The sequence below is a fragment of the Equus caballus genome, chromosome 2 (genome assembly GCF_041296265.1).
Source record: "Equus caballus isolate H_3958 breed thoroughbred chromosome 2, TB-T2T, whole genome shotgun sequence".
Lineage (NCBI taxonomy): Eukaryota > Metazoa > Chordata > Mammalia > Perissodactyla > Equidae > Equus > Equus caballus.
Window position 1 is genome coordinate 16,868,607 of NC_091685.1, and position 23,836 is coordinate 16,892,442.

Here is a 23,836-nt window from a genome sequence, read left to right on the forward strand (position 1 = left end):
ATGTCTGCCTTCTCTTCCAATCTCTGAGGCTTCCTCAGGACAGAATCTCCCCAAACCAGGAACTTCCTGCAGGCACACGTTCACGGAAACAGGTGCAGAGCTCCACACAGGCACCCGTCCAGAGTCCGGAACTCAGTAGGCGCTTCACCAGTGTGTTGAGCAGACAGACATGAGTGAATGCTGACACATCCTCAGACACAAAGCCCCAACAGGGGCTCAGGCACTGGGACACCCCCACCCCCACGATCTCTACCAATGCTCCGCCGCCGCCGCCACGCCCCCTCCTAGCCAAAGGCGCGGGAAATATTTAAAACAATTTTATTCATGAAAATATGCTGTACAATGCACTCTACACGGCCTCGACACGGCACACACGCACACGCACACGCTGACGGCACGGCCACGGTACACTGCCTACGATATGCGCCGGGGACGCCGCGCCCACAGCCCGCCCCGACAGGACGCTTATAAATACGGGAGAGAGGAGCCAGGACTGGCACGGAGAAAGGGTTGTCGGTTGCTGGCTCTCTGGAGAGGCTGAGACCAGCACTGGGGGGTGATGGGGAGGTTGGAAAACGGAATTGACTCCGACAGAGAAGGGGAGAAGCTAGGGCCGGCAAGGATGGGCGAGAGGCGCTGAACTGTGGGGGTGGGGGTGGAAGGATGGTGTAGGGCTGAAGGCGGACAGCTCAAGGGGAACAGCCAGTAGGTAGGTGTGAGTGTGTTTTCGGGAGGGGATTGCTGGCTTGGGGTGGGTGAGGCTAAGACCAGTGGGAAAGTGTCACTTGGGAACTAGAGCGCAGTTTGGGGTGGGCAATTCGTCATGGTGAGGGCCCCGCAAATGAAACTGAAGATTCGGAGACCCCCGCCCCATCTCCGGGTTGGCTTCCCAGACCGGCGCGGCCGCTTGCTCCTCCGCATTCCACCCAGCCCGGAATTCAGCCTCCACTCCCAGGCTTCCTGCCCAGGGAGGAGGAGGAGTGGGTCTCAGGAGTTTGGGCAGGAGTGGCGGGGTGCCCAAGCCCCTCCCCACCACTTCCCTCGGTGGTCAGCTTCGGAGGGACGTCTCTAGCTGGGCTGGGGCTGCCTCCTGGATCCTCCCGTGGAGCTGGAGTCGGGGGTGGGGATCCGGGGATCAGGATGGGAAGACACAGGCCCCTCGGGGGCGGGGCCGGCACCCAGGGCGCGGGAGGCGGCCCTCAGCCCGGTACCCAGCTCTGATTGGGGGGCGGGGCCCCGGCCAGGCCGGGCGGCGGCGGAGGCAGGGCCGAGTCGAAGTTGAAGTCCATTTCGTCGCTGTCCATGAAGTCGTTGAGGATGATGGACTCGACGTCGCACTCGAGGCTCCCGCTGAACATGTCGAGGTCCAGGTCTGCCGGGAAGCGGTCGGGCGCGGCACCCAGCGGCCCGGCGGCAGCGGCCGCATACGGCCCGGGCAGCGCGTCCAGCAGGAGGCCGCCGGGCGGGGCCCCGAAGGCGGCCGCGTGGCCCGGCGGCGCCAGGCCCGGGGCGCCCGCCTCGCCGGGCAGCGTCATAAGGCTGATGGGGTGGGCTAAGGCACTGCGCGAGGGCACCGGCGGCGCGTACGGGGCCGCCCCCTTGCCGGGGTAGGCGGCTGCCGCGCCCGCCAGCGCCAGCTCCCCGGGCGCGCCCAGCACCGGGCCGGGCCTGGGCGCGGGCGGCGGCGGCGGCGGCAGCAGCGCGGGCAGCGCCCCGGGCCGGAAGGGCGCGGCGGCCGGCGCGAAGCTGGCCTGCTTGTTCTCCTGGATGGTCTGCATGGGCAGGCGGCGCAGCGCGCCCAGCGCCGGCGGCCCGAAGCCCCCGCCCCCGCCGTAGGCGCCGCCCTTGCAGCCCCCGAAGTAGGCGGGCGTCCCGGCGCGGGCCCGTGGCCCGTACGCGTCCTGCGCGCCGTCCAGCAGGCCCTCGGGCAGCCCCGCGCCGCCGCCGCCGTGCAACCCCAGCGGGCCCCCCAGCTCGGCCAGGCGGGGCAGCTCCCCGGGGCAACGCGCACCCAGCGCGGGTGACAGCGCGCTCGCCGGGCTCGGGTACATGAGCGGCGAGGACGGCGCCAGGGCCTCCAGGGCCTCGTCGTCCTCCAATTCAGCCGCCTCCCCGAGCAGGGGTCTCCCGCCGCCGCGGAAGTCGGCCCACGCCTCGTAGTCGTCGCTGGCGTGCGAGGCCGGGCTGGTGGCCCACTTGGCAGGCAAGGGCCCCGGGGCTGCTGCGCCCGGGGGGCTATGGTCGGGGCTCCGCTCAGGTGCCTGCAGCTGTTTCTTCTTGCTCGCCTTGCCCTTGATGCGCAGGAACTTGGCCCCGTTGTCCATGGACACGGCCCTGCGCCGCGGGGTCTTGCCCGTCTTGCCGCCCTCGGGGTTCAGCATCCACCACGAGCTCTTGCCAGTGCCTTCGTTCTGCACGCGGATGAAACGGGTGTGCAGCGACAGGTTGTGCCGGATGGAGTTCTGTGGCCGGAGACAAGGACGTGGGTGGGGGAGTGGGAAGTGAGGAGGCCATGAGGAAAGGGGGGACGGGAAAGAATAGGGAAAGAGGCGAGAGGATAAGAGAAAGGAAAGAGCCAGAAAGGGGAAGGGGATAAAGAGGTTGGGGGAACAGGTGTTAGTACCAAGTGGGACAAATCCGGAAGACCCATCCTCTGCCCCGCCCCCCACAGGCAATGCCCAGAGGGTGGGGCCCGAGCTTTGGGCCTGGCCTTTCCGGAAGCATCGCCGAACCTGAGGGCGACTCTTAAGGGGCCTGCAGCAGGGGAGCAGGACCCGTCTCCCCAGCCCCGCCCCGCCCTGCCCCGCCCCGCCCCGCCCATAGCTAGCCAGCCTGCCAGGCCCCCAGCAGATTATGTAAGGGCTCCTGCCGCCGCGGCTCATTTGTCTGCCCCCCTCCCTCCCCAGCCTGGCATGGCGCCAGGAGCCCGAAAACCCAGGGCTCCAGAAATCAATCTCGCGGTGACTGATTAAGCCCTGTTTAGAACTAATTGCTCTTTCGTGTGTGGGGAGAATAAATTACCTGCTTTAATTTCGTGTCTTTAAAATGCAACTGCAGGTAGAGAAGGCTGTTAACCCTTTGCTGGCGAGGCCTGGCCAGGGAAGGCGGAATAGGCTGGGGTCCCCAAGGTGGGTATAGGCCCGAGACTTTTCAGAGATTTCCCCCAACTCCTCTGAGCTCCCGGGAACTCCACAGAGGCCTTGGATCCCAGCAAGCCCCTCAAAGCACATCCTCTGGCCATGGAGACCTCAGACCCCACCTCTGCTTGGTGCCCACCGTCAGGCCAGCCCAGCTCTCCAGCCTGCCCTTTCGGCCACAGCCCACCCTCCCCTCCTGACCCACCTGGAGCAGAGGAGTTCTGCCCTCACAGCCCCTTCGGTGGAACCTTCACAAGATCCCCACAAAGCAGGTGGCACAATCCCCCTTTACAGACGAGAAGACCAAGCCTCAGGAGGTGACGTGGCTTGCCCAACGCTACGTGGCCCTTTCTGCTGTCCCTCCGTACCTCCCTGGGCTTCCCCTTTGCCACCCCTGCATATCCCCTTCTGAATGTCTGCTGTGCCAGTCTCTAGCGATGCCCCTGTCGCTGCCTGCTTTTGCCAAGAAGACAGGGGAGCCCACAGCTCCACTGGCCTGGCTCCCCTCAGGAACCTGGAGGAACAGAACTTCTGCTGGGCCTCCCACCTGGTGTCCTTGACCTCCTGGCTCAGCAACTGCTGTGCAAACAGCATGGGCTTGGGTGTCAGAAGGGCCGGGCAGGATGCCTGGCTCTGTTCAGCCACCTAGCTATGTGACCATGGGCTGTTGGCTCAACCTCTGTGAGCCTTAGTGAAGTCGTCTGAAAAAAATGGGCCACATTGAGTAAGCACTTAGAAGGCTGTTAGGTCACTGCCTGAGATAATGTGTGTGGGTGAGCGCTTGGTGAACCCACCAGGTGCTCATCAACGTTGGTTCAATCCCTCACTCTGGCCAGAGGACCTCGCCTCTTAGGTCACACAACAGACCTGCTCTGTCTCTACCTCCTTAATACCATCCTGAGCATGACTGTGCTGGGCACTAACAACCCTGGAAAGCCAGCATTACCACGTCTCATGGACCAGGGAGCAGAGGCCCAGGGGCGTGATGTGACTTGCCCATGGTCCCACAGGCTGCAATGCCAGGTACCACTCCATCCAGATCTGCCCAGCTCACGGACCTGCTCTTAACTCATTAATCCACTGAGCCCAGTAAGCACTGATCCGTGAGGGCTCTCCCGCCCCGGCCTCCCTCCCACCAGTCTCCAGGAGGAGGAGTCCTTCCTGCTGCCCAGGGTTCGCTCCCACCCCTCGCCTCCAGCTCCAGGTACCGCCCTGACTCTTCAGGGCCCCAGGCTCCCTATCTCGAGCACTTTCTGGTCTTTGGAGGTAACAGCTGGGGCTCCAACGCCCCTCCCAGAGTTGCGCTGCCTGGCTTCTCCTGGGGCCCTGAGAGGAGGGGAGCTGGACCCCTAGAGAGTGGTGCTCTCTCAAGTAGATACCCCCTTCCCACTCCTGCCCCTGCACCTGGCGCCCCAGCCCCTCCCCCACACCTGTGTTCAGGGGCCTGGAGGCCTTGGTTCTCTTCCCCTGTGGAACTCTCTGGCTCACCAAAAGCTCCACCTCCCAGCTTCTGCAGCTGGAGGTCAGTACGGCAACACCTGTTTATCAATGTCACTATGTGCCAGCCTGGTTCTGAGTGCTGGGGGTCGGGGGAGAAGGAAGGAAGGACATTGCCAGGTACCAGCATCTGCTCAGAACCTGCCTGTTCAGACCTATAAGCGTTATAAGTACTTTATCTCACGCAGTCGTTCTGTCAAACTCCATACAAGTCAGGGATTGGGATCCCTATCTCAGGATGAGGAGAGTGAGGCTCAGAGAGGTTAAGTAAGTTGCCAAGGTCACACAGTTTTAAGTGGCAGAGCCAGGTATTGATTTCAGTTAATCTCACCCATGAGTCTAAAGGACATCGCATTCCACCAGGGGAGAGAGAAAGGAGTCAGAGAATTTCCAAAGAATCTTAGGAAGCCAGTACTCCAGTGCTTCTCAAACTTTCCATGTAAACTCTCTCTAGAAGCTGGTAGCATAGGAAGACTGGGGGCACGTTGCAAGGTCAAAATTTCCTATAAGACTTGTGCTTTGTTTTTAGAGTTCAAGGGGATTTTGCATTGTAATTCCTAATACGTCCAGATTTTCTGAATGTAAAAATAATGTTTTAGATTCTGTTTACCAAGAGCACATGTTCCAAGCCTCTGAAGGTTTGCGTCCTTCCCTGCTCTGTTCCCTGTCCAGCCAGGTACCCCTGGGAGCTTGAGCCCCAGCTGAAACCACGGCTGGTCCAACCTGGAAAGAAGAAAGGTCTTGCCCAAGGTCACCAGGACCTGGTGGTAGAGCAGGGATTCCGGCCCAAGCCTCCCGAGCCCCAGCCTGAGGCTTTACCCACGCCACCAAGGCTGACCTGGAGCAAGTCCCTCCTTCTCTCCAGCCTCAGTTTCCCTACTGGGAAACTGATGAGATGGGCCAACTGTACTCTGGGGACCTTTTCGATTTGATACTGAAAGTTCTTAGAATCATCTAGTCCAGAAGTTTTCAAACTTTTTTTTAAAGTACTGGAACTCTTTGAGTAAATGGAATCTAACACAAAACCTGAGTGTTGCACACTGAGGCCCTCCGGGAGTGGGGGTGGGGGCACCCGGGGCACCTGGGGCCCTGCCTGCTCAGCCCCCTCCCTTGCATTCTCACAGAAAACCAGGCCCCTGGGGAGGGATTCTGCTGGCCAGATGGATGGCGCAGTTGAGGCCTGGGGGGGCCATACCTTGCCCAGGGTCACCCGGGGAGGTGGCCCAGAGCTGTGCAAGGACCTAGGCCCTGACTGCCGAGGCCAGGCTCTGCACCAGGTGTGCACCACGGCTGTGCCCCAGGAGGGAAGCCCAGGCCCTGCAGCCCCGTCTGGCTCCTCAGGGCCCAGCCACCTGGTACCAATCAGAGCTCCTGGCCAAGATCCAGTGGCAAGCGCCGATCACAACTCACCCACGAGGCCTCCTGGGAGGCCAGAGGCCACAGAGGTGGTGAGGGAGGCCGAGGAGGGAGCCGCCTCTGCCAGGGCAGCAGTAACCAGGGCTCCCTCTCGGAGTCACCTAGCAACCTGCCACCACAGCCACGGCCCCGGCATGCCTGGGCTCCCCTGGTGCCCAGAGCTGGGCCAGGCTTCTGGGGCCTCACATCTCCCATACCTCCATGCAGGCCCGGGGCAGGTTCCCAGGGGAGACAGACCTCCCTAATTCAGGGCCTCAGGAGACCATCAGGGGGCAGAGGGAAGGGAGAGTGGGATACATTCCATGCCCATCTCCCTCTCTTTCAGAACCTGGGCCAGGGAGGCCAGCCTCTGGGGCCTCACCCACCAGGGAGGGGAGGCTGGCACAGGGCAAAGCGCATGGGCTCTGGGGTTGGATCTGGATTCCAGTTTGGGCTCCAATACCCACAAGCAGTGCGACCCTGGGGCACGATGCTTTGAACCTCCATTTCCTCACATAGCCACCCTGCTCCCCTGCAGCCCTCCTCCACGCAGACGCCAGCCAGAGGGGTCCTTCCGATAACCCCCATCCCGTCCAGTGCTGCCCACAAGCCTCTGATGCCCCCATCTCACTCTGAGTAAAGACGGGAGGCCTTGACGCAGCCCACAGCCCCTCCACGACCTCTCAGACTCCTCCCCTAACGCGGTCCTGCTGGATCCCTCCCTCCTGCTCCTCAACCCTGCCAGGCAGCGTCCCGCCTTGGGGCCCCTGTCTCAGAGAAACGCCGTGCTCCCAGAACCAGATACATCCATCTCTCGTCTCCTTCAGGTCTTTCTTCAGATGTCACCTTTTGCAGCAAGGCCCACCCTGACCACTCTTGTAACAAGTGCTCCTCTTCCCTGCCATTTCTTGGCCCCCTTACCTTGCTCTAAATTTTTCTAAAGCAATTATTGCTTTCTAAATGAATATTTAATTTATATATATAAACTAATAAGTGTTATATATAAATATACAATTTATATTCTATATTATTTATTGTCTGGTTTCCCTATTTCATGAGTGATTTTTGTCCGGTTTTTACTGTACCCTCTGTGTTTGATACATACTAGGCATTTAATAAATGTCAGATGAATGAATGAGAGAGACTAAAGGGGGAATACTGTGTCACAGGGAGAATTCAGGAGACTAGGCAGAGTAGCTGGCACATGATACAAGCTCCTCCAGACTGGGCTGAGAGAAGGGAACATACAAGGAAAGACAAGCACGGGGTGGAGGAAATCAGGAACAGTGTGACCCACAGAGGGAACCGCAGAGAGGAGTAAGGGCTCCCACGAGAGGTGAAGAAGGCCCCACAAGGTGCACAGTGCAGCCCTGACCCTGATGCCCAGATAGACTTGAGTAGCCCAGGGCTTGCTGGGGCCAAGGTTTCTCACAGCCTGTACCACCTGCGCCAGAAGACACTCCAGGAGTCCCACTGGGAACAGAAGAACCTTGTCCTTGCTGACGGTGCCTCCCTCATGGACAGGGTCTGATCCATTTGGTGGCAGGAGCTCATCTATCCAGCAGGACAACCTCATCTATTCCCAGGACACCCTTCGCCCACGAGCAGTAATGCATTCCTCTGACAGCACAACCCCATTTATCCAGCACACCAGTCCCATTTATCCAGCAAGTACAACCTCATTTGCTAACAGCACTCCATTCACCTGACGGGCCCCCTCATTTATCCAGCAGGACACCCTCATTTATCCTCCGAGTGGAAGGCTCTCCTTCCTCCTGTGGTGTGGCTGTGTTCTCTGACAGTGTGACCCGACTGATCCAGCAGGACGTCATCTCTCCTACAAGTACACTTCATCCCCTGACAGTACAACCTCATTTATCTAATAATGCAGCCTCACCTTGCCTCCAAGTACCACCTCATTCCCTGACAGTACAACCTCGTTTATCTTCCACTACAACCTCATTTCTCCTCCCAGCACAGCTTCATTCTCTGATAGCTCAGCCTCATCCGATCTTACTTTTCCAGCCAGAGCCCACCAGATTTCTGAGTGGGGAGGGGGGAGGATGGAGAGAAAAGGGGTTCCACCATTTGCTGTCCCCTGCCTACAGAGAGCTGCCTGGTGCTGTCACTATGTCCAGTCCCCCCCAGGCCCAAAAAGGCCCATGGACTGAGTCCTAGGTTGCCTGGCCCAGCCAGCGCTCCACCATTGCCCTGTCTCCTGTTTTGTCCCCTCTAGGGCTAAAGAGGGCCCACAGGATGGATTTCCTCCAGCTTTCCAGGATTTGATTTGTAGCTTTGGCTGATTTCTGTGGCATGGATACTCCCATCATAGCCAATTTTAAGCTGCCAGCATGACGTTACTGAGTGCAGAACGGGAAGAAGTGTGCCCGATCGGCTCTCGTGAGCCCGCGGAAGCCAGCTCCAGCACACCACTGCCACGTGCTTCCAATCCCGAGGCAGGAGAAGGGCACCGCCTACGACATGCCAGACCCAGGCTAGGGTCTTTGATGCAGTTCTTCCTCTGATCCTGATAACCACCGAAATAGCAAGGAGGTAGTGCTATTTTACCAAGGACGGAACTGAGCCTCAGGCAGATTAAATGACTCCCGAGGCCACGAAGCTGGGAAGTGATGGAGCCAGGTCTGGGTCTCAGGGCTGTTGGATTCCAAAGGCAGGGCTCTTCCCATCCTCACCCCCAGTGTGACGGGGGACACTGCCCTGCTGCCCACCTCAGGGGCCATCCCTGCCTTGGTTCTCAAGCCCAAGGTTCTTCGCTTTCATCAGAAACAGGAGACCCAAGTCTGGTGCCCCCCACCCACCATGAGCCCTGTGCTACCACCTGGCCTCCCTGGCACCTGGGGGTTCCAGGACCCACCCAGTTCAGTCCTGGGTCTTGTGTCCATCCATCCAAGCCCGAAGCCAGGTATGGACACCTCTCCAGGTACCATCACTGTCCAAGCTTCAGCCCAGCCCCTCCCCTCAGGAAGCCGACCCTGCCTACCAGAGGGGGTGATGACCCAGCTCCTCCCTTTAATGCTTCCCTGAGCAGACACCACCTGTGGGGCTGAGTGAGCGCTCCATCCCCACCGTGACTCCCATTTCCTCTCTGCCTCCTTCCTTCCCACCCTTCCTGCAGGAAGAAAGGTCAAGGGCAAGGGTTGGAATCCCAACTTCACCCATGTGACCTTGGGCCTCCCCTGTAAAAGAGGGTAGCAATCCCAACATCCACGGATGAGATCCCACATGGCAAGAACCTCATCCCCTCCCTGTCTCAGAGCCCCAGGAGTAGCTCCTGTCCCAAGCCTTGCCCCCCACCCCACTGTGCGGCCCCAGTCTGACCCAGGAACACACATCTGTCTCAGACAGAGCCACAGACTCTCTGGGGGTCACTTGCTCTGCTGCCTGAGATGAAGCTGTGGCTGGCGCTCAGTCCAGGCAGGCTTCCTGGCAGAAGGGGTGACCTGGATGACCTCTGGGGCCTGAGGCCACGTGCAAATCCTTGGCAGTAGGGTCTGTAGTGGAGGAGGGGTAGAAGGGCAGGTGGGGGCATCAGGGCCACAGGTGTCAACAGGTGAGTGGGCTTGGGGTCAGCGGTGGAACAGAAGTGGGCAGCCAGGGGCCAGGAGGAATCAAATGTCCAAAGCAAGGCATGAGGTCAAAGGACAGGCCCTGGCATCCCCCACGGCCACCCCAGAGACAGCAGAGCCCACACACCAGCAGCAGAAGCTCAAGCTCCGCCCCTCAAAAGCCCATGGCTCCTCATCCCCCCGGGCTTGGGTCCAACTCCAGACTGCTATTCAAGAGCTCTCTGATGCTCTCCAGCCTCATCACCTCCATTCCCTTAAGCCCATCGGGGGCTCCAGACACCCTGGATGCCTCACACCTCCATGCCTTTGCACATTCTGGTCCCTTTGCCCTTCCCTCTCTCTGCTTGACCAGTTCCTGCAGCTCCATCAAGACCTGCTCTGTGGCATCTTCCTAGTCGCCTCCACAAGCTCCAAGAATAGCTGCTCCCACCTCAGTGCTCCTGCAGAAATCTAACTGCAAACTGGAGTATAATTGTGTATGAGTCGGCCTCCCCACTTGAACTTTCTGGGGCAATGTCTGGCTCACAGTAAGTCCACACATAGGATGGAGCTCTCAGCAGCCACGAACCACTCAGGCCTGGCAGTTCTGCGCAGTTTCTGTCCAGCAAAACCTCAGGCCGGAGCCCCAGGCCTCGCCTCCTCCCTCCTGGTTTCCCCTCCCTCCCGTTCCTGTGGCCTCTGCCACCTCCCTTCCTTTCCTCAGCACTTCCTGGCTCCTCAGGAGAATTTAGCAAAGGAAAGAAACGACCATTTACTGAACATTCACCAGGTGCAATGCACCGTGCTGGCACTCAGCGATTAAAATCCTATTGAGTCTTTGTGACAACCCTCTGAGCTGGTTCATCATCCTTGTTTTAGAGATGAGCAACTGAGGCTCCAAGAGACAAACTGACCTGCCCGAGGTCACATGGGTGTTGTAAGCAGCAGTGCAGGAATTCACACCCAGGGCCCTCCCTCACTTTTCCTCCCACCCTGAGATGCCTCTAGGGAGGGGCCCATGCCAGGCAGAAGCTCCAGAGTGGGCCTGGGGTGGGGGTGGGGGCTGTCCACACTGGCTTAGCAACCCCTCCACACTCTTTCCTCCTTCATCCAGGATTAAAGGGGATCCCGGAATGCAAAGCCATTCAGGCTTCTCCCTGTGTCCATTCAGTCTGAGCCCCCTCCATCCCTCCCTCCCTCTGCATGCAGCACCTCCCCACACCCCTGCCCCAGGCCCTGGGAGCAGCTGCGGTGACCTCACCCAGCCCTGCCCTGGGCCTGGCTCTGGGGAGGGCCCAGCAGCTGTGCCCCAGCCCTGCAGGCTGGCTCCTAAGGGGAAAAGAGGAGGAATGGGCATGGTGCCAAGAGAACCATCTGCTCTCCCAGGGGCACGGCCACCCGCACAGACACCGGCCTCGCCCCCAGGGGCCGCCCTTGGCCCTCTGTCCCCACGCCAAGGGGCTCCAGAAGCCCAGGGCAGCCCACCCAGACCGGGGCAGCAGCCGTCATCTGCCATCTGTCTTCTGGATACTGAGAGGTCCTTGCAGGACATGTTGGAGCATGAATGTCCGCTGAAAATGAACAAGTGCTCAGGGTAAGTTCTGGGTGCAGAGGCCAGAGGCCCGGGCTAGGTGTGCTGACCACTGCCTGCCCCAGCCCAGGCCTGCTGGGCCAAGAGTCTGAGATCCCCTTGGGGGGGCGGTTAGGGCTCCATCCCCTCACATCTGCTCAGCTGGCAGGTGCCTCTGGCAGAGGGCAAGCCCCTTCCCCCACAGCCAGAGCTCAGGTTACAGAGGAGGCAAGGCCAGCTGAGGACAGGGGGAGGGGACATGAGGGGTGGAGGAGGCATCACAGCTTCCCAGAGTGTTGGGGGAGGGGAATTCAGATCTCGAGATTGGACTCAGCCAGAGAGGGAAGGGCTGTGCCCAAGGTCACACAGCCTTGAAGTGGGCAAAGAGGAGCAGGCATCCCGGGACAAGAGCCCTGGGTTCAAGGGTGACCTTGAGCAAATCATTGCCTTTATCTGTAAAAATACAGAGCCTCAAACCTGCACGCTTCCCTCCCAAGGCCATGGGGAAGGCTCTGGAGGCTAGAAAGTAGTGGGTCAACCTAAGGGCAGGACGAAGCTTGGACATCCTGAATATCTGACACCTTTGGGACAGAAAAGAAGGCATTAGAGGAAGGACACCACTCCCCCAACATGCACAAGTCAGTGTCCCTCAGGGATCAGGGCCCAGGGCCCCCCACTCGACACAGCAGTGGGAGGGGGGTCCTTTCCGTCACAGAGCAATGGATAACAGTCGTGATATTTGCCGATTTCTTGGGGACTTTACATGTATCCCTCCTGTATTTCTCACAATACAACTTGGGCATAAGTCCTATTATTATCCCATTTTGTGGAGGAGGAAACTGAGGCTCAGTTGCCCAAGGCCACATAGAGGGTGAGTGACGGAGCTCCGGTCAGCTCCTCCCTCCGGCCTCCAAGACCCATAAGCACACCTCTGCGCCTCACCTCCGAGATCCTCGAGGCACTGAAGGGTACTGAATGGCACGTCAGGCCTGGCATCTTGGACTCTTTGGGCTCCATCCCCCTCAGGCTCATCTCCCCAGACCCCAGTCCCAGGCCCACACTGGGTGCTGGAGCCCGTCTCTCCCCTCATCCACCTGCCACACCACCCACAAGTGATTATTCTGCCAGGGTCATTCCCCATCCCCCACAGCTTGGAGTGCCAGCTGCCCAGCTTGGCATTCAAGGCCACTAACCATCAGGCCTTGGCTTGCTTCTCCAGCCTCAAGTCCTACTGGGCTCTGGCCAACACAGCCAGACCCTGCCCGGCTCCTAAAGAGGCCTGGGGGTTGCACCTCCTTTACCTGGTTCCCCTCCCCCACCTCCAAACACCTATGGCTCATTATCTGGCCCTCCATCATGACCCCGGGCAGTCTTTATCCTGAATCAAAATCAGGAGTCCTCATCTTCTCTCCCCAGCTTCACCCGTGGACACCTCAAAGTCAGGCAGCCAGTCCAGCGCCCCTGAGCAGCACTGCACAGTCGGTGCCGGGTGGCTGTAGGAGCAGAGGGAGGAAGCTGCCATCAACCTTGGTGCCTGCAGATGGGGAGGGTGGGGTATGGACAACATCAGGCTGGTCAGGCCCTGTCCTCAGGGAGCTCTCTGTCTGAGAAAAGGAGCCAGCGACCCCAGAGCCATCCTCCAGGCTGGAAGCCCCAGGGCCAAACTCCTAGGGAGAGCAGAGAGGCAATGACAGGGGCCTGGACAGGGGTGGAGGGGGAGGCCAGTTTGGAATGTCCTAGCCAGAGCAATGGGCTAGGGAGGAGTGGGCCCTGGGGAGTTTCCTTTCTGTCTCTTACAGTGGGATACTATGAAAGCCACTTTAATTCTCTGCCTTAGTTTCCTCATCTGCAAAACGGGGACAGTAACAGGACCAGCCTCACAGTGTTGCTGTGAGAATTAAAGGAAAGCATGTATGTAATGGCACAAGGCAATTGAATCCTGAGCTGGAAGAGTTCACTGTGGCTACAGCAAGGGCCAGAAGCTGGTGAGTGATGTGGCTGGAGAGCTCACTGGGGCCAGGTGGCCAAGGCCTTGAGTGTCATGCTGAGCCCACTGGACTGGCTCCTGTAGGAACAGCACCGTGTGGTACACATGCTCTCGTCCCCTCCACCAGATGGGGAGCTCTCAGAGAGCAGGCGCTGCGCTGCTCAGTTTCCTCACTTTTCTGGGTCCAGAGAGACCTCCTGAGTATTCACACCAACCCTGGCCCCGCCTCCTGCAGCCAAAGCTCTGAGTGGCACAGTGCATCGGCCCTGGCTGCTCGCTGCATTCTCTCCATCCGTGTTCTATACAGCGCGACTGCTAAGACATGAGGGATGAGCGAACGTGTTGGAGATGGGGGGTCAGGCCCTTCGGGCTGACTGCATGGGGTTCAGTTCTCTGGAGGACCCAGAAAAAGTGAGGAGGAGAGGAGTGGGCTCACCCTGGACAGCCTGCTTGGAGGAGAAGCTGGTCCACACCAGGGCAGAAGAAAGGAGGGAGAAGCAGGAACCCGGGAACCACCATCTAAGGCATTGCTTCAGAATCAGACCTGTCACTAGACAGATCTGTTAAAATATAGGTTCCATGGGCCCCCCACTGAGAGCCTGCTAGAGATGGTGTGAGATGGGGACTGGAAACCTGTATTACCTCAAAGCTTCTGGGTGACTCTGATCATCAGCCAGGTTTGCCAACAACTAAGGATTTAAGGCAGGAATTCTCAGGGGGACGCAGTGGGTTCCAGAATCACCTGGGAGGCGGGTCTTTGTTCAAACCACTCAAGCACCCCGCCTAGTTTCGGAGGAGTGTCCCAAGGGATCAGTCCATGAGTCGGTAGCTACCTTGTGAGCACGTGACAATGGCAGTGGGTGTGTGTTGAGAACTCCAGTGGCAGGTGTAAAGGCGGCAATGTGAGGGTGGCCTGAGATCAGAGGCAGGAAGGACAGCGGGAGGGAAGGCAAGGTCTGGACAAGGCCAGCAGAGGGCCCAGGGGTCCAAATAGAGTAGTTTGGGCTTGGTTGGCTCCCAGGGGAACGGAGGAGCCCCAGAGGGTTCTGGAGCATGAGCGAGCCTTGGAGCAGAAGGGCTGGCAGGCATGTGGGGCTGAGACGGCACCGGCACTGGGAGATGGTGAAACATGGTAGAAACAGACAAGTCTGTGTCTAAATCCAGGCTGAGCCTCATCCCAGCTATGCTGCCTTGGCCAAGTGACTTCATCTTTCTTGGCCTCCATTTCCTCAACTGCAAAATGGGGCTATTAACACACAGCTGGCAGGACCCAGGGAGGATGAAACGAGAGCATTTATGTGAAATGCCCAACTGACTGCCTAACACCCAGACGTTAACTCTCTTAATTTGTGTTCCCCTTCCCACAAGAGGCACCCCCCCCTTAGAGACCAGAGATGTTTCTCTGCAAAGAGGGAGGCCCTGGGGGGAGGGTGTGGGAGGCCCCTCCCCCACATGCCACCTGGCCCCCCTCCCACCTCCACATATGGGTTGGGGGGTGGGGAATGGCAGCAAACAGCCAAACCCTCCCAAACAGGAGTTGGTTTCCATGGTAACCATGGTGCCAGGAGGAAGGGGGGCACTCCAGATCCAGCTGTCCCCCTGAGCGCCCTACCCAGACCTCAGAGCCTCAGTTAATGCCCACCCAACACCCTGCACCCCCCCATCTGCCAGCTCTGGGGGCCAACCTGCGCTCCCTTCATTGTGCCCAGAGTACATCTGCCACCTGGGTACTGCCAGGGGCAGGGAGGCATCTCCGAGCAGGAGTCCCAAGTTCAAGTCCATCCACACCTGCGCTCACATACTTCCTCCCGTGAGAAGTCCTATTGGTATTTTGTGCCCTCGGTGCCAACTAACCCCTCCTGGTTCCTAGAACCAGAGCGTCTGTCAGTCACAGCGCCAAAAGGACCAGAGACCCAGTGAAGGCCCTTTGGACATCCAGGAGAATACTGAGGCCCAGAATCCACACACCTGGCTCAAGTTCCTACAGGTGCTCAGTCCACCCCCTCACCCACTCCCAACTCCATAACTCCAACTGACCCCAAAGAGCTGAACGAGGACACCCTGAGCCATGCTCCAGGGCGACGGGCCACAGCAGGAGAAGGAAGGAAGTCTTCACAACTTTAAGACCCATCTAGCAATACAATGGGCAGTCCCTGTCACTGGGAGTGTGTGAGAAGGGATTGAGCTGAGGAAGGAAGCGTGGTTCCCCTAGAGACCCAAAGTCTGATTCGGAGGTGGAAGGAGTGGGCACCAGTGTGTACCTGCTTCCCAGGTACCACCCCCAAGTTAGGAGGCAGGCCCAGAGGCTGCAAACAGGGAAAGGGTGCTGGTGAGTCAGCCACGAGGTAAGGGAGACAGTGAGGTGCCAAGAGGGCTCCCACTGCTATAGCTGGTGCACCCATATCCCAGGGGCTCACATCCATACACGGAGTCCATGACCACGCCCTCCCCTCACAGGACACAGACAGAGGGGCTTCCAAGGCCCCAGGACCCCATGTGGTGGCCACCACCAGCTACCACTCAAAGACAGGAGAAGGTGGGCTTTCAAACCCAAACACAAGACGCCCCCTCCAGCCCCCATAGTCTAGAAAAAGCTTGAGTATGGGGGTCATAAAGGGGTTCAACTCCCAGGCCTGCTACTTTCTAGGGATGTGACCCCAGGGCAAGTCACTTCTCCACCTGGGAAACGGGGATGCTAATACCCACCTGGAAGGACGGTGGCCAGGACTTGATGGGATGTGCCCTGGGCTAGTGGGCGTCTCTTTCCCAGCCCTCCCTCCTGTCTGGCAGCGGTCCCCCAAGCCAGTCAGTCTTGCAGCTGGAGTCCTCAGGGTGCGCACAGAAGGGGGCCCCAACCCGCAGAAAGTGGGGGCTGGGGGTGCTGAACTTTCGAACCCGCAAACCCCCCGCGCCGTTCATTACCTTAACACGAGTTAAAAATAACCGTCTCATCTCTTTAAATTAGTCTGTCTGCAATTACCGCCTGGCACGGCGCTGCCCGCCATCGTCCCGCTGGAGCGGCGCCAGGTGGCAGGCGGGGCCCTCACCCTGTCTGTCGGTCTGTCTGTCTGCCTGCCTCCTGGTCTCCCCCCTCCCCCGCCACCGCAGCACAGCTACCCCAGGGGCCTCCCGAGGCCCCACCTCCTGAGCTCCCCGAGTTGCACGGGGAGGGGGCAGGGCGGTGGGTGGTGGGAGCGAGGGGGCCCGGGTGCGCAGAGGCCTGGGGTGGGGGCTCCAGAGCACAGCAGCGGAGGAGGGGCGCCGGGAGGCCCGCGAAGCCGGAAGGGCCCGCAGCGCGCCAGCGCTCGTGGGTGGGTGTGAGCAGGTGGCCGTGGGAGTCTGCCGGGCGTGCCAGCAACTGTGCCAGGAGCGGCTGGCACGGGCTCGTGCCCAGGAGGCGGGCAGCTGCCAGCCCCCCGCTCGTGCAGTGCGGGGGGTGAGGACACCCCCAACCCGGGCTCACACCGCCTCCTCCCGCACCCCCACCAGCCCTTGGGGCTGGGGATCCCCGGAGGACAAAGGAGGAGGAGGGAGCCCTCCTGGAGCAGGCTGGGGGGAGGACGAGAGGGGGAGCCCTCTGCACTCACAACCACCGCTCAGCCCGCTCAGCCCGGCGGCAGCAGGACCCTCCTCCTGGCCTCTCAGATCAGGCCCTCCTGCTAGGCTCCATCCCACCTAGGACCTACTGGCCAGCCTGGCCAGATGGGGGTAGCGCCACCCCTCCCGATCCCACCCCCCAGCAGCTAGGCTGTTCCAGCCCTGAGGGAGAAGGGAAGTCCCCATCCACTGCACTCCTCCCCCACCAGGCCTGGGGACAGGAATGGGAGGTGCCCAGGCCTGGCCTGGGAGCTCCCAGGGGAGCTGGCAGCCAGGAAACACAAAAGCAGGCAGAACAACTCCAGGGGCGCTAAGTGGAAGGAGCGCCAGGACCCGGAGCAGCCTGGAAGGCTTCCGGGAGGAGTCCAGCGCTAGGGAAGGGGGGTCAGCCGCCTCTGAGAGGAAGTGGGAGGCTCTACCTGGATGGCGGATACCCACACTTCTGGGACACTGCAAAGGGATGGGGAGCTCCTGTCCAGGCCCTGTCCCAGGCCTGGAGACCCTCTGCCCTGAGGGGAACACTACCAGCCTCTCCGGTGGAGATCCTAGCACCAAGCCTGGCCTCTCCTCAGGCTGCAGCCCGTGGGGTGTCCTGTGCCTGCTGCTGGTCCTGCCTCCTCCAGTTCCTCTCCGCAGCACACCACAGGTGGAACCACAGGGCAAAGGAGGCACATCGGCCCCTCCTGACCTGGCCCACTCTGCCTTTCCCATGCCACCTCCCTGCCATCCCTACCAGCCGTCGGCTCCAGCCTGGCACGCCCCACCGTCTCCCAAACCCAACACGTACAATTCCACCTCCTTGCCTTTGCACGTGCAGTCAACATGCCCTGCAAGACCCTCCCAAATTCTAACCCCCCAATGAAGGCAGCTCAGATCAAGTGTCACCTTCTGTGAGGGCCTGCCTGGCTCCCCAGGGTTCTAGCCCACCTTTCGTACAGCCCCCAACCCGGCCCTTCCTGCCTGTAAAACACAGGGCCTGCGTGTGGAACTGGCTGAGCTCTGGTGTGTCCTGAAGTCAGGTCCAGTGCCTTCCCCTTTGGTCCCCCCACTCCACCTAACACAGGGTGTGGTACACCCCTGGGGTTCAAGTGCAACACTTATGTGGGGGATGGGAGGAAGGAAGGAACAATGGGCCTGGGCCCCAGCCCTGGCACCTGAGGTGTCACACAGCCCCTGCTAACCAGAGGTTGGCTGGGAGTGGGGCATGGCCCCCCCACCAGGCTGCTTGGGGGACTGACTGGGAATGGAGGAATAGGTAGCAGGGGGGGCAGAATAAGGAGAAGGAGGCTCCCTGGGGAGCTGGATGAGGTGGGGTAGAAGGGGGACAGCCACGGAGAAGATGAGATGGGAAAGGCCAGAGGCCCCTCCGGACAGCCCTCCTCCAGGGCCTGGGTGGTCTCTGCCAGGGCCCAGGTCAGGAGCCCCAGCCTGAGGCTCCCTCTGCCATGCCCCAGCCCAGGACGAGCCTTCCAGGGCTCCTTCCTTCCTGAGCCCAGGCACAGAGAGGACCAGTGTGTCCCCAGCAGCGTGGCACAGTGGAAACCGCATCCAGTGGGCAGGCGGGAGACCTGGGCCATCATCCAGGACCTGCCGCTCATGGCTCGCGGACGACCTGAGAAGAGGCCCACCCCCTTCCGGGGCCTCAGTCTCACGGTCTGAGAAATGAACGCGTGGGACTAAACTATCTCCAAGCACAATTCCAACCACGTTCCAGGATTCAGACCTGCCCCAGTGTCCCCCTCCCATGGCCAGTGCCAGCAGAATACTATTCCGGAGGCTCTGCGGGGCCTGGGAGGGACAGGCACCTGGACTGGAGTCCAGCTTTCCCATCTACTGACTGTGTAACCTTGTGCAGTTCAGTCCTCCACTCGGCGCCTCAGTGCCCAGTTCTGTAAATGGTGACAGTAAAACCCTCCTCAGGGACTGGTGACAGCATCAAAAGAGACACCTGGCACCAATGCCTGAAGGTGTCTGGCACAGGGCTTGGCCCTGAAACCCTCAATGAACTACAGTTCTCGCCCAGCTTCCAGCCTCACGTCCCCTCTTGCCATCTTCCCCCATCATCCCTAATCCATCAGCCCAGCTGGAGCTCCACCTCCTGCAGGAAGCCCTCCTGGCTTACCCTGGCCCACAGTACCCTCCCTGGCCTCAGCATCCTCCGCACCATCCACCCATTTTTTCACTCATTCACCAGACATGCACGGGTGGCTCCTCGGTGCCAGGCTCTACGCTGGGTGCTGTGGGCACAGAGATTGCTCCAACACTGCCACTGTCTTCCAAAGGCAGGGTGGGGAAGGGAAATGAGACCTATGCAGGCAGGCAGAAGGCCACAGAAGAGGGAGTCCTGAGCTAGCTAAAAAGGGTTATGGAAGGCTTCCTGGAAGAGGCATCTGAACTCTGTGTCCTTGAGGACAGGGATTATATCCACAGGGAGAAGTGAAAGGTGGGACAGTGCATGGGGAGCAGGGAGGGAGGAGGGAGCAAGGCCCAAGAGCAGGACCCAGTTGGGAGGAATAAATGTTCTGGTGGGCGCTGAGCCCAAGAGGACCAGAGAGAGGATGGGGAAGGAAACTCACGTCTGCTCCTCCAGCCTGTGCCTCCAGCCCCTAGAGGCCACAGAGAGACAGAGAAGCTGCCAGCACGGAGCCTGAGACCCTGGGCTCCCAGGTCAGAGCACCCCGTGGCCCCTAAAAAGCAACCTCTGGGCATGTAGAGCTGCCCATGTCCACAAGCCTCCCCTCCTCCACTGGCACGCCTCCTTCCTCTGACCCTGTCTGCAGCCACCACCAGGCACAGCCCCCTCCCTCCATGGAGGCATGACTCCTTTGCAGAGACCCCGTCTCCCATAGGGAGCCTGACAGCTCACAGGCCCTAGGCACAGAGCCCCCCACCCCAAACTCCTCTCTCCCAAAGGCATTGACCATACCCATTCCCCAACAAGATGGCCAGAGGAGGGTCTGGAGGCCACAATCCAGTCAAGCCCCTGTCCCCTCCCAAGATGGCTCCCCCGTTTCCACTCCCTGGAAGGGAGGCCTCCCTGGGGTGCCCCTGCCCCTCCCCCCACTGCCAAATGCATCTGGGCTCAGAAAGCCAGGAAGTGGAAGACTGACAGCCTGAGGTGGGCAGGGAGAGATCCCCAGCCCTCAATAGGCTGCCCTTACACCAGCGGAGGTCATCACCAGCCCACCATGCTGGTCCAGGCAAGGGGGCAGCAGCTGCCCCATGGAGAACTCAGATCCCAGGTCACCTGACCCCTTCCCCCCCAAGGCTGGTTGGTGCCCTAGGGTGAACTCCTGGCACCACAGGAAGAACTGTGGGCCCAGGGTGGCACCCCTCACCCTAGGGCCAGCTCCAGGGAGGGCAGTAGGAAAGATCTGGGGGGAAAAAACCACTAGCCCCAAGTCATTACTGTAGCTGTTTAAGGAGGGTGCCTTGATGGAGAGGGTACAAGAGTAGCACAAAGCAGAGTCCCGGGGACAAGAGGGGCCCTGTGTCTGAGGCCTGGGAATAGGTTCCTCAGCTATGCTCCCAAGGACGGGGTGGGGTGCTCCTCGGGAGTGCCTCAAAGTGGCAGTCCCTTGTCACCTCACCAGACCTCCCACCCCGCATCCAGGGCACGCACACAGCTGCTCCCAGCACGCCCCCGCCTGTCTGCTGGCCGACCCAACGCCCTAGGCACACACTCCATGACCCCTGGGGGTGCCCCATGGTCTCCCTCCCGACCGCCCGTCTATCCGGAGCCTGGACGCACCTAGCAGCCCCTGGAAGCCCCAGCCGGCGACCCCAGCCCCCTCCACAGCTAGACGCCCCCACCTTCCAGCCGGCCGAGCTGTTGCTGTCGCCTTTATCCTTGAAGTAGGGCACGTAACGGACCATCCAGTCGTAGATCTGCGAGAGCGTGAGCCGCTTGTCCGGGGCGCTCTCGATGGCTTTGGTGATGAGGTCGGCGTAGGACAGGTTCCCCCACGCGTTCCGCCGGGAGCTCTTCGCTTTCCGCAGCGGTCCGACCTCCGCGCCCAGCGGCGGCGCTGGGGCCATCGCCGGGGCCGTCGCCCGGCGCTCCGGCCCACAGTCCTCGGCGCCCTCAGCCAACCCTGAACCCAGCGCTCCGTCCTCGTCGCCGGCCAAGTCGGGCTGCGGCAGGGGCCAGGTACACGAGCGCGGCCGGCTCTGCGGCGCGAAGTCCGGGTCCACGTCCACCTGATGCGCTCGCAGCTTCGCAGCCATGGTCCCGCCCGGCTCGGGCGAGGAGAGGAGGGAGGCTCCGCGGAGGGTGGGCGGGCGGCTCCGGGATCTGCGCGCCCCGGGGAGGCCCGCGGGAGGGGTCCCTGGCGGCGCCGGCTCAACCGCGGGGCGCCATGGGCTGGGGCGCGGAGACAGGGGGCTGGACGCGCTGGGAAGCCCAAAGGGAGGGAAAGATCAGGGCAGCGAGGGGGCGGCGGCCCCGGAGCCCAGCGGGCACACACCTCGCCCAGCCCGGCTTCTAGCACCTGCCGCCTGCCTGCGCCTGCAGCCACCGCCGCCACCGTCGCTGCCGCCGCTCCCCCGGCGCCGGCCCCGCGCGCGGGCCCCGCTCTCCCGGGACGAGGCCGGACTGCACCATGCCGGAGCCCGAGCCCGTGCCGGAGCCCGCGCCGCCGCCGCCGCCCCGTGAATGCCGCCGCCGCCGCCGCTCCGGCTCCAGCGCCCGCTCCCGCGCCTGCCGCGCTCAGCGCCGGCTGCACCTCCGGACGGGCGGGGGACGGGGAGGGGGCGGGCCCGGCGCGGGAGGGGGCGGGGCGTGCCCGCCCGCAGCCGCGGAATCCTCGGCCTGCCCGGGTGCCCCGCCCGCGGCTCGGGGTGGAGGCGCGGGGCTCCCGGCTCGGGGCGACCCCGCCGCAGCCCCTGTGCGCAATAGCGCCGCCTACGGGGCAGGGGAGGAGCGGCGGGCGCGACCCCGCCCCCTACTCGGCTCTGGGGGTGGGGGGCGCGGGGGCGGGGCCCGAGCGCTCCCGTTGGTCCGCAGCAGGGCTATCCCGCCCACGGACTCGGCAGGATCCCTCCCAGCAGCGCGTCAGCGGGTTATTGTTACAACCCGGGGTTTCCCGGGGCAACGGGGATGGGGCGGGGCTCAGGGCACTTGGCCCCGCCTTCTACTCGCAGGCGGAGTGCCCCGCCCCGTTTCTAGACCCTTGGCGTTTCCGTCTTGGCAACCTGATGGGGAGGATGATCAAGCTCTCCTTTGTGCCCTGGACTGGGCTGGGGAAAGGGAAAGGGTCAAGAATACCCGGGTTCGGGACTAGGCTTTGCAACAATTCTAGCTTGCAGATGGGTTCTTCATGGGCTCTTAGGGTGCCTGCGAACATAGTTTCAGAGCCTGGGTTCTCAAAGTTTGACGTGTAGCAGAATCAGCCTGGAGAGCTTGTTAAAGATATTGCTGGGCCTCAGCCCTGTAAGTCTGGGTTGGGGCTCCAGACTCTGCATTTCTAACAAGTTCCCAGGTGATGCACCTGGACCACACTCTGCAAACCACTGTTTTAGAGGCTGTGGGAGGCTCTGGCAGGGGCCGTTGGAAGAAGCTCTCGCCCCAAAGTTCATCCTGTTTGGAGGGAAGTTTCTCATTCATTTAACAGGTATTTATTGAGCACCTCTGATGCACCAGGCACTCTTCGTGCCACTGTGGGGAGAGCAGTGACAGACAGGTGAGGTCGCTACCACACAGGCTAGCAGAGGAGGCAGATGCTAATCGGGTATCAATGGCCTCAGAAGGGAGAGGCTGGCTGAGAAGTTGGGCAGCCCATGACCTCATCCCACAGAGCCCTAGGCTAGGTTTCCAGCTACCACTCCACCTGCCAGCCTTTGCTCAGGGTATCCCCTCTGCCCAGAATGCCCTTCCCCCACCTCAAGGCCCTCATCAGAGATTCTCCCATTCCTCAGAGCGCAGCTCAAATGTCAGCTCACCCCTGACACCTTCCCCGACCCCAACTCCCAACACTCGTCTCTGTTCCTCGCTTGCCCACACCACTTGCTGCTCTGCCAGCAACACCTTATTTCCCTTTAGTACAATATTTCTTTGTTCCCAATAGGGAAACTGAGGCCCAGAGTGGGGAGGTGACTTGCACAGATGGCATGGCCAGGACTAGAATCCCAAGCTCACCAGCCGGTAGTACCACACTCCTGGGGAGGCTGGAGGCTGCGACTTGCAGAGTTCTCTGAGCAGTGGGAGGGCTGGGCCCAGGCCACGAGACAGCCCTCTCAAAAATTCCTTCCTTCCAACTTAGGTCCCTAGTTGAGGAGCAGGGCCAAGGGTGAGGGTGGGAGTGGGGCTAGGGGGGCCCCCCTCATCCCCCAGTGTGGGAGCAGGCCCAGCTTGCAAATGCCTGGAGTGGCATCTGACTGAGTCACATCCCAAAGGCAAGGGTGGGCATGGAACCGCTGGCTGCCCCCTCCCCATACACACACACCCACCAGGTGGTTCTGTTTAGAGCCACGAGGGGCCTGAAATCACTGCTGGACCCCCTCCCACAGTTCTCATATGCCCTCCCTGCCTGGGGAGCCCACACTGGGCGCTGCTCACTCAGGTATCCTGGAGGCCGAGCAGGCCACTTGCCAGTCTTCAGCCCTGGCCCAGCCTGCTCTGTGAGATGGGGGCCTGCCGGGGGCCAGACCAGAGCGGGGAGGACCCTTCGCTGGGGACCCTGGCACACGCTGCCACTGCGGGACCGGGAAGCCAGGTTGGCAGAGACGCCCTAGAGGCTGACTCAGGCTCTGCTCGGGCCCCTGCCCTGCCCAGTGTCCACAGCTGCTGCCAGGACTCTCCTCTGGGACCCACGTCTGGCACACACAGCCCCCTGCCCTCCCCACATGCTCAAACTCACACCTGCCATGCACACTGACACTCATCCTTCTTTACTCACAACTTGGCCACTGCTCACGCATCCATTATGAGGCAGTATAACATAGTGATTAAGAGTATGGGCAAGTTAATTAAATCCTCAAAGCCACTATTTCCTAATCTATAAGTGAGTACCATCAGAACACTAACTTCCTCGGATATTTGAAGAATTCGATAAGATCACGAATGTCAGTGCCAGGCTCAGAGTAAGTG

General features: G+C 60.9%; 1 protein-coding gene across 1 annotated transcript; it reads right to left on the minus strand.

Annotated features, from left to right (window-relative positions):
• Positions 1–302: 302 nt before the first annotated feature.
• On the minus strand, positions 303–21,622 carry FOXO6 (forkhead box O6). The gene is made up of 2 exons (XM_070248807.1): positions 20,563–21,622; positions 303–2,462 (listed from the first exon to the last, which is right to left on the minus strand). The coding sequence occupies exons 1-2, from the start codon at positions 20,974–20,976 to the stop codon at positions 1,200–1,202; spliced, it is 1,677 nt and encodes a 558-aa protein (XP_070104908.1). The 5' UTR covers positions 20,977–21,622; the 3' UTR covers positions 303–1,199.
• Positions 21,623–23,836: the final 2,214 nt, after the last annotated feature.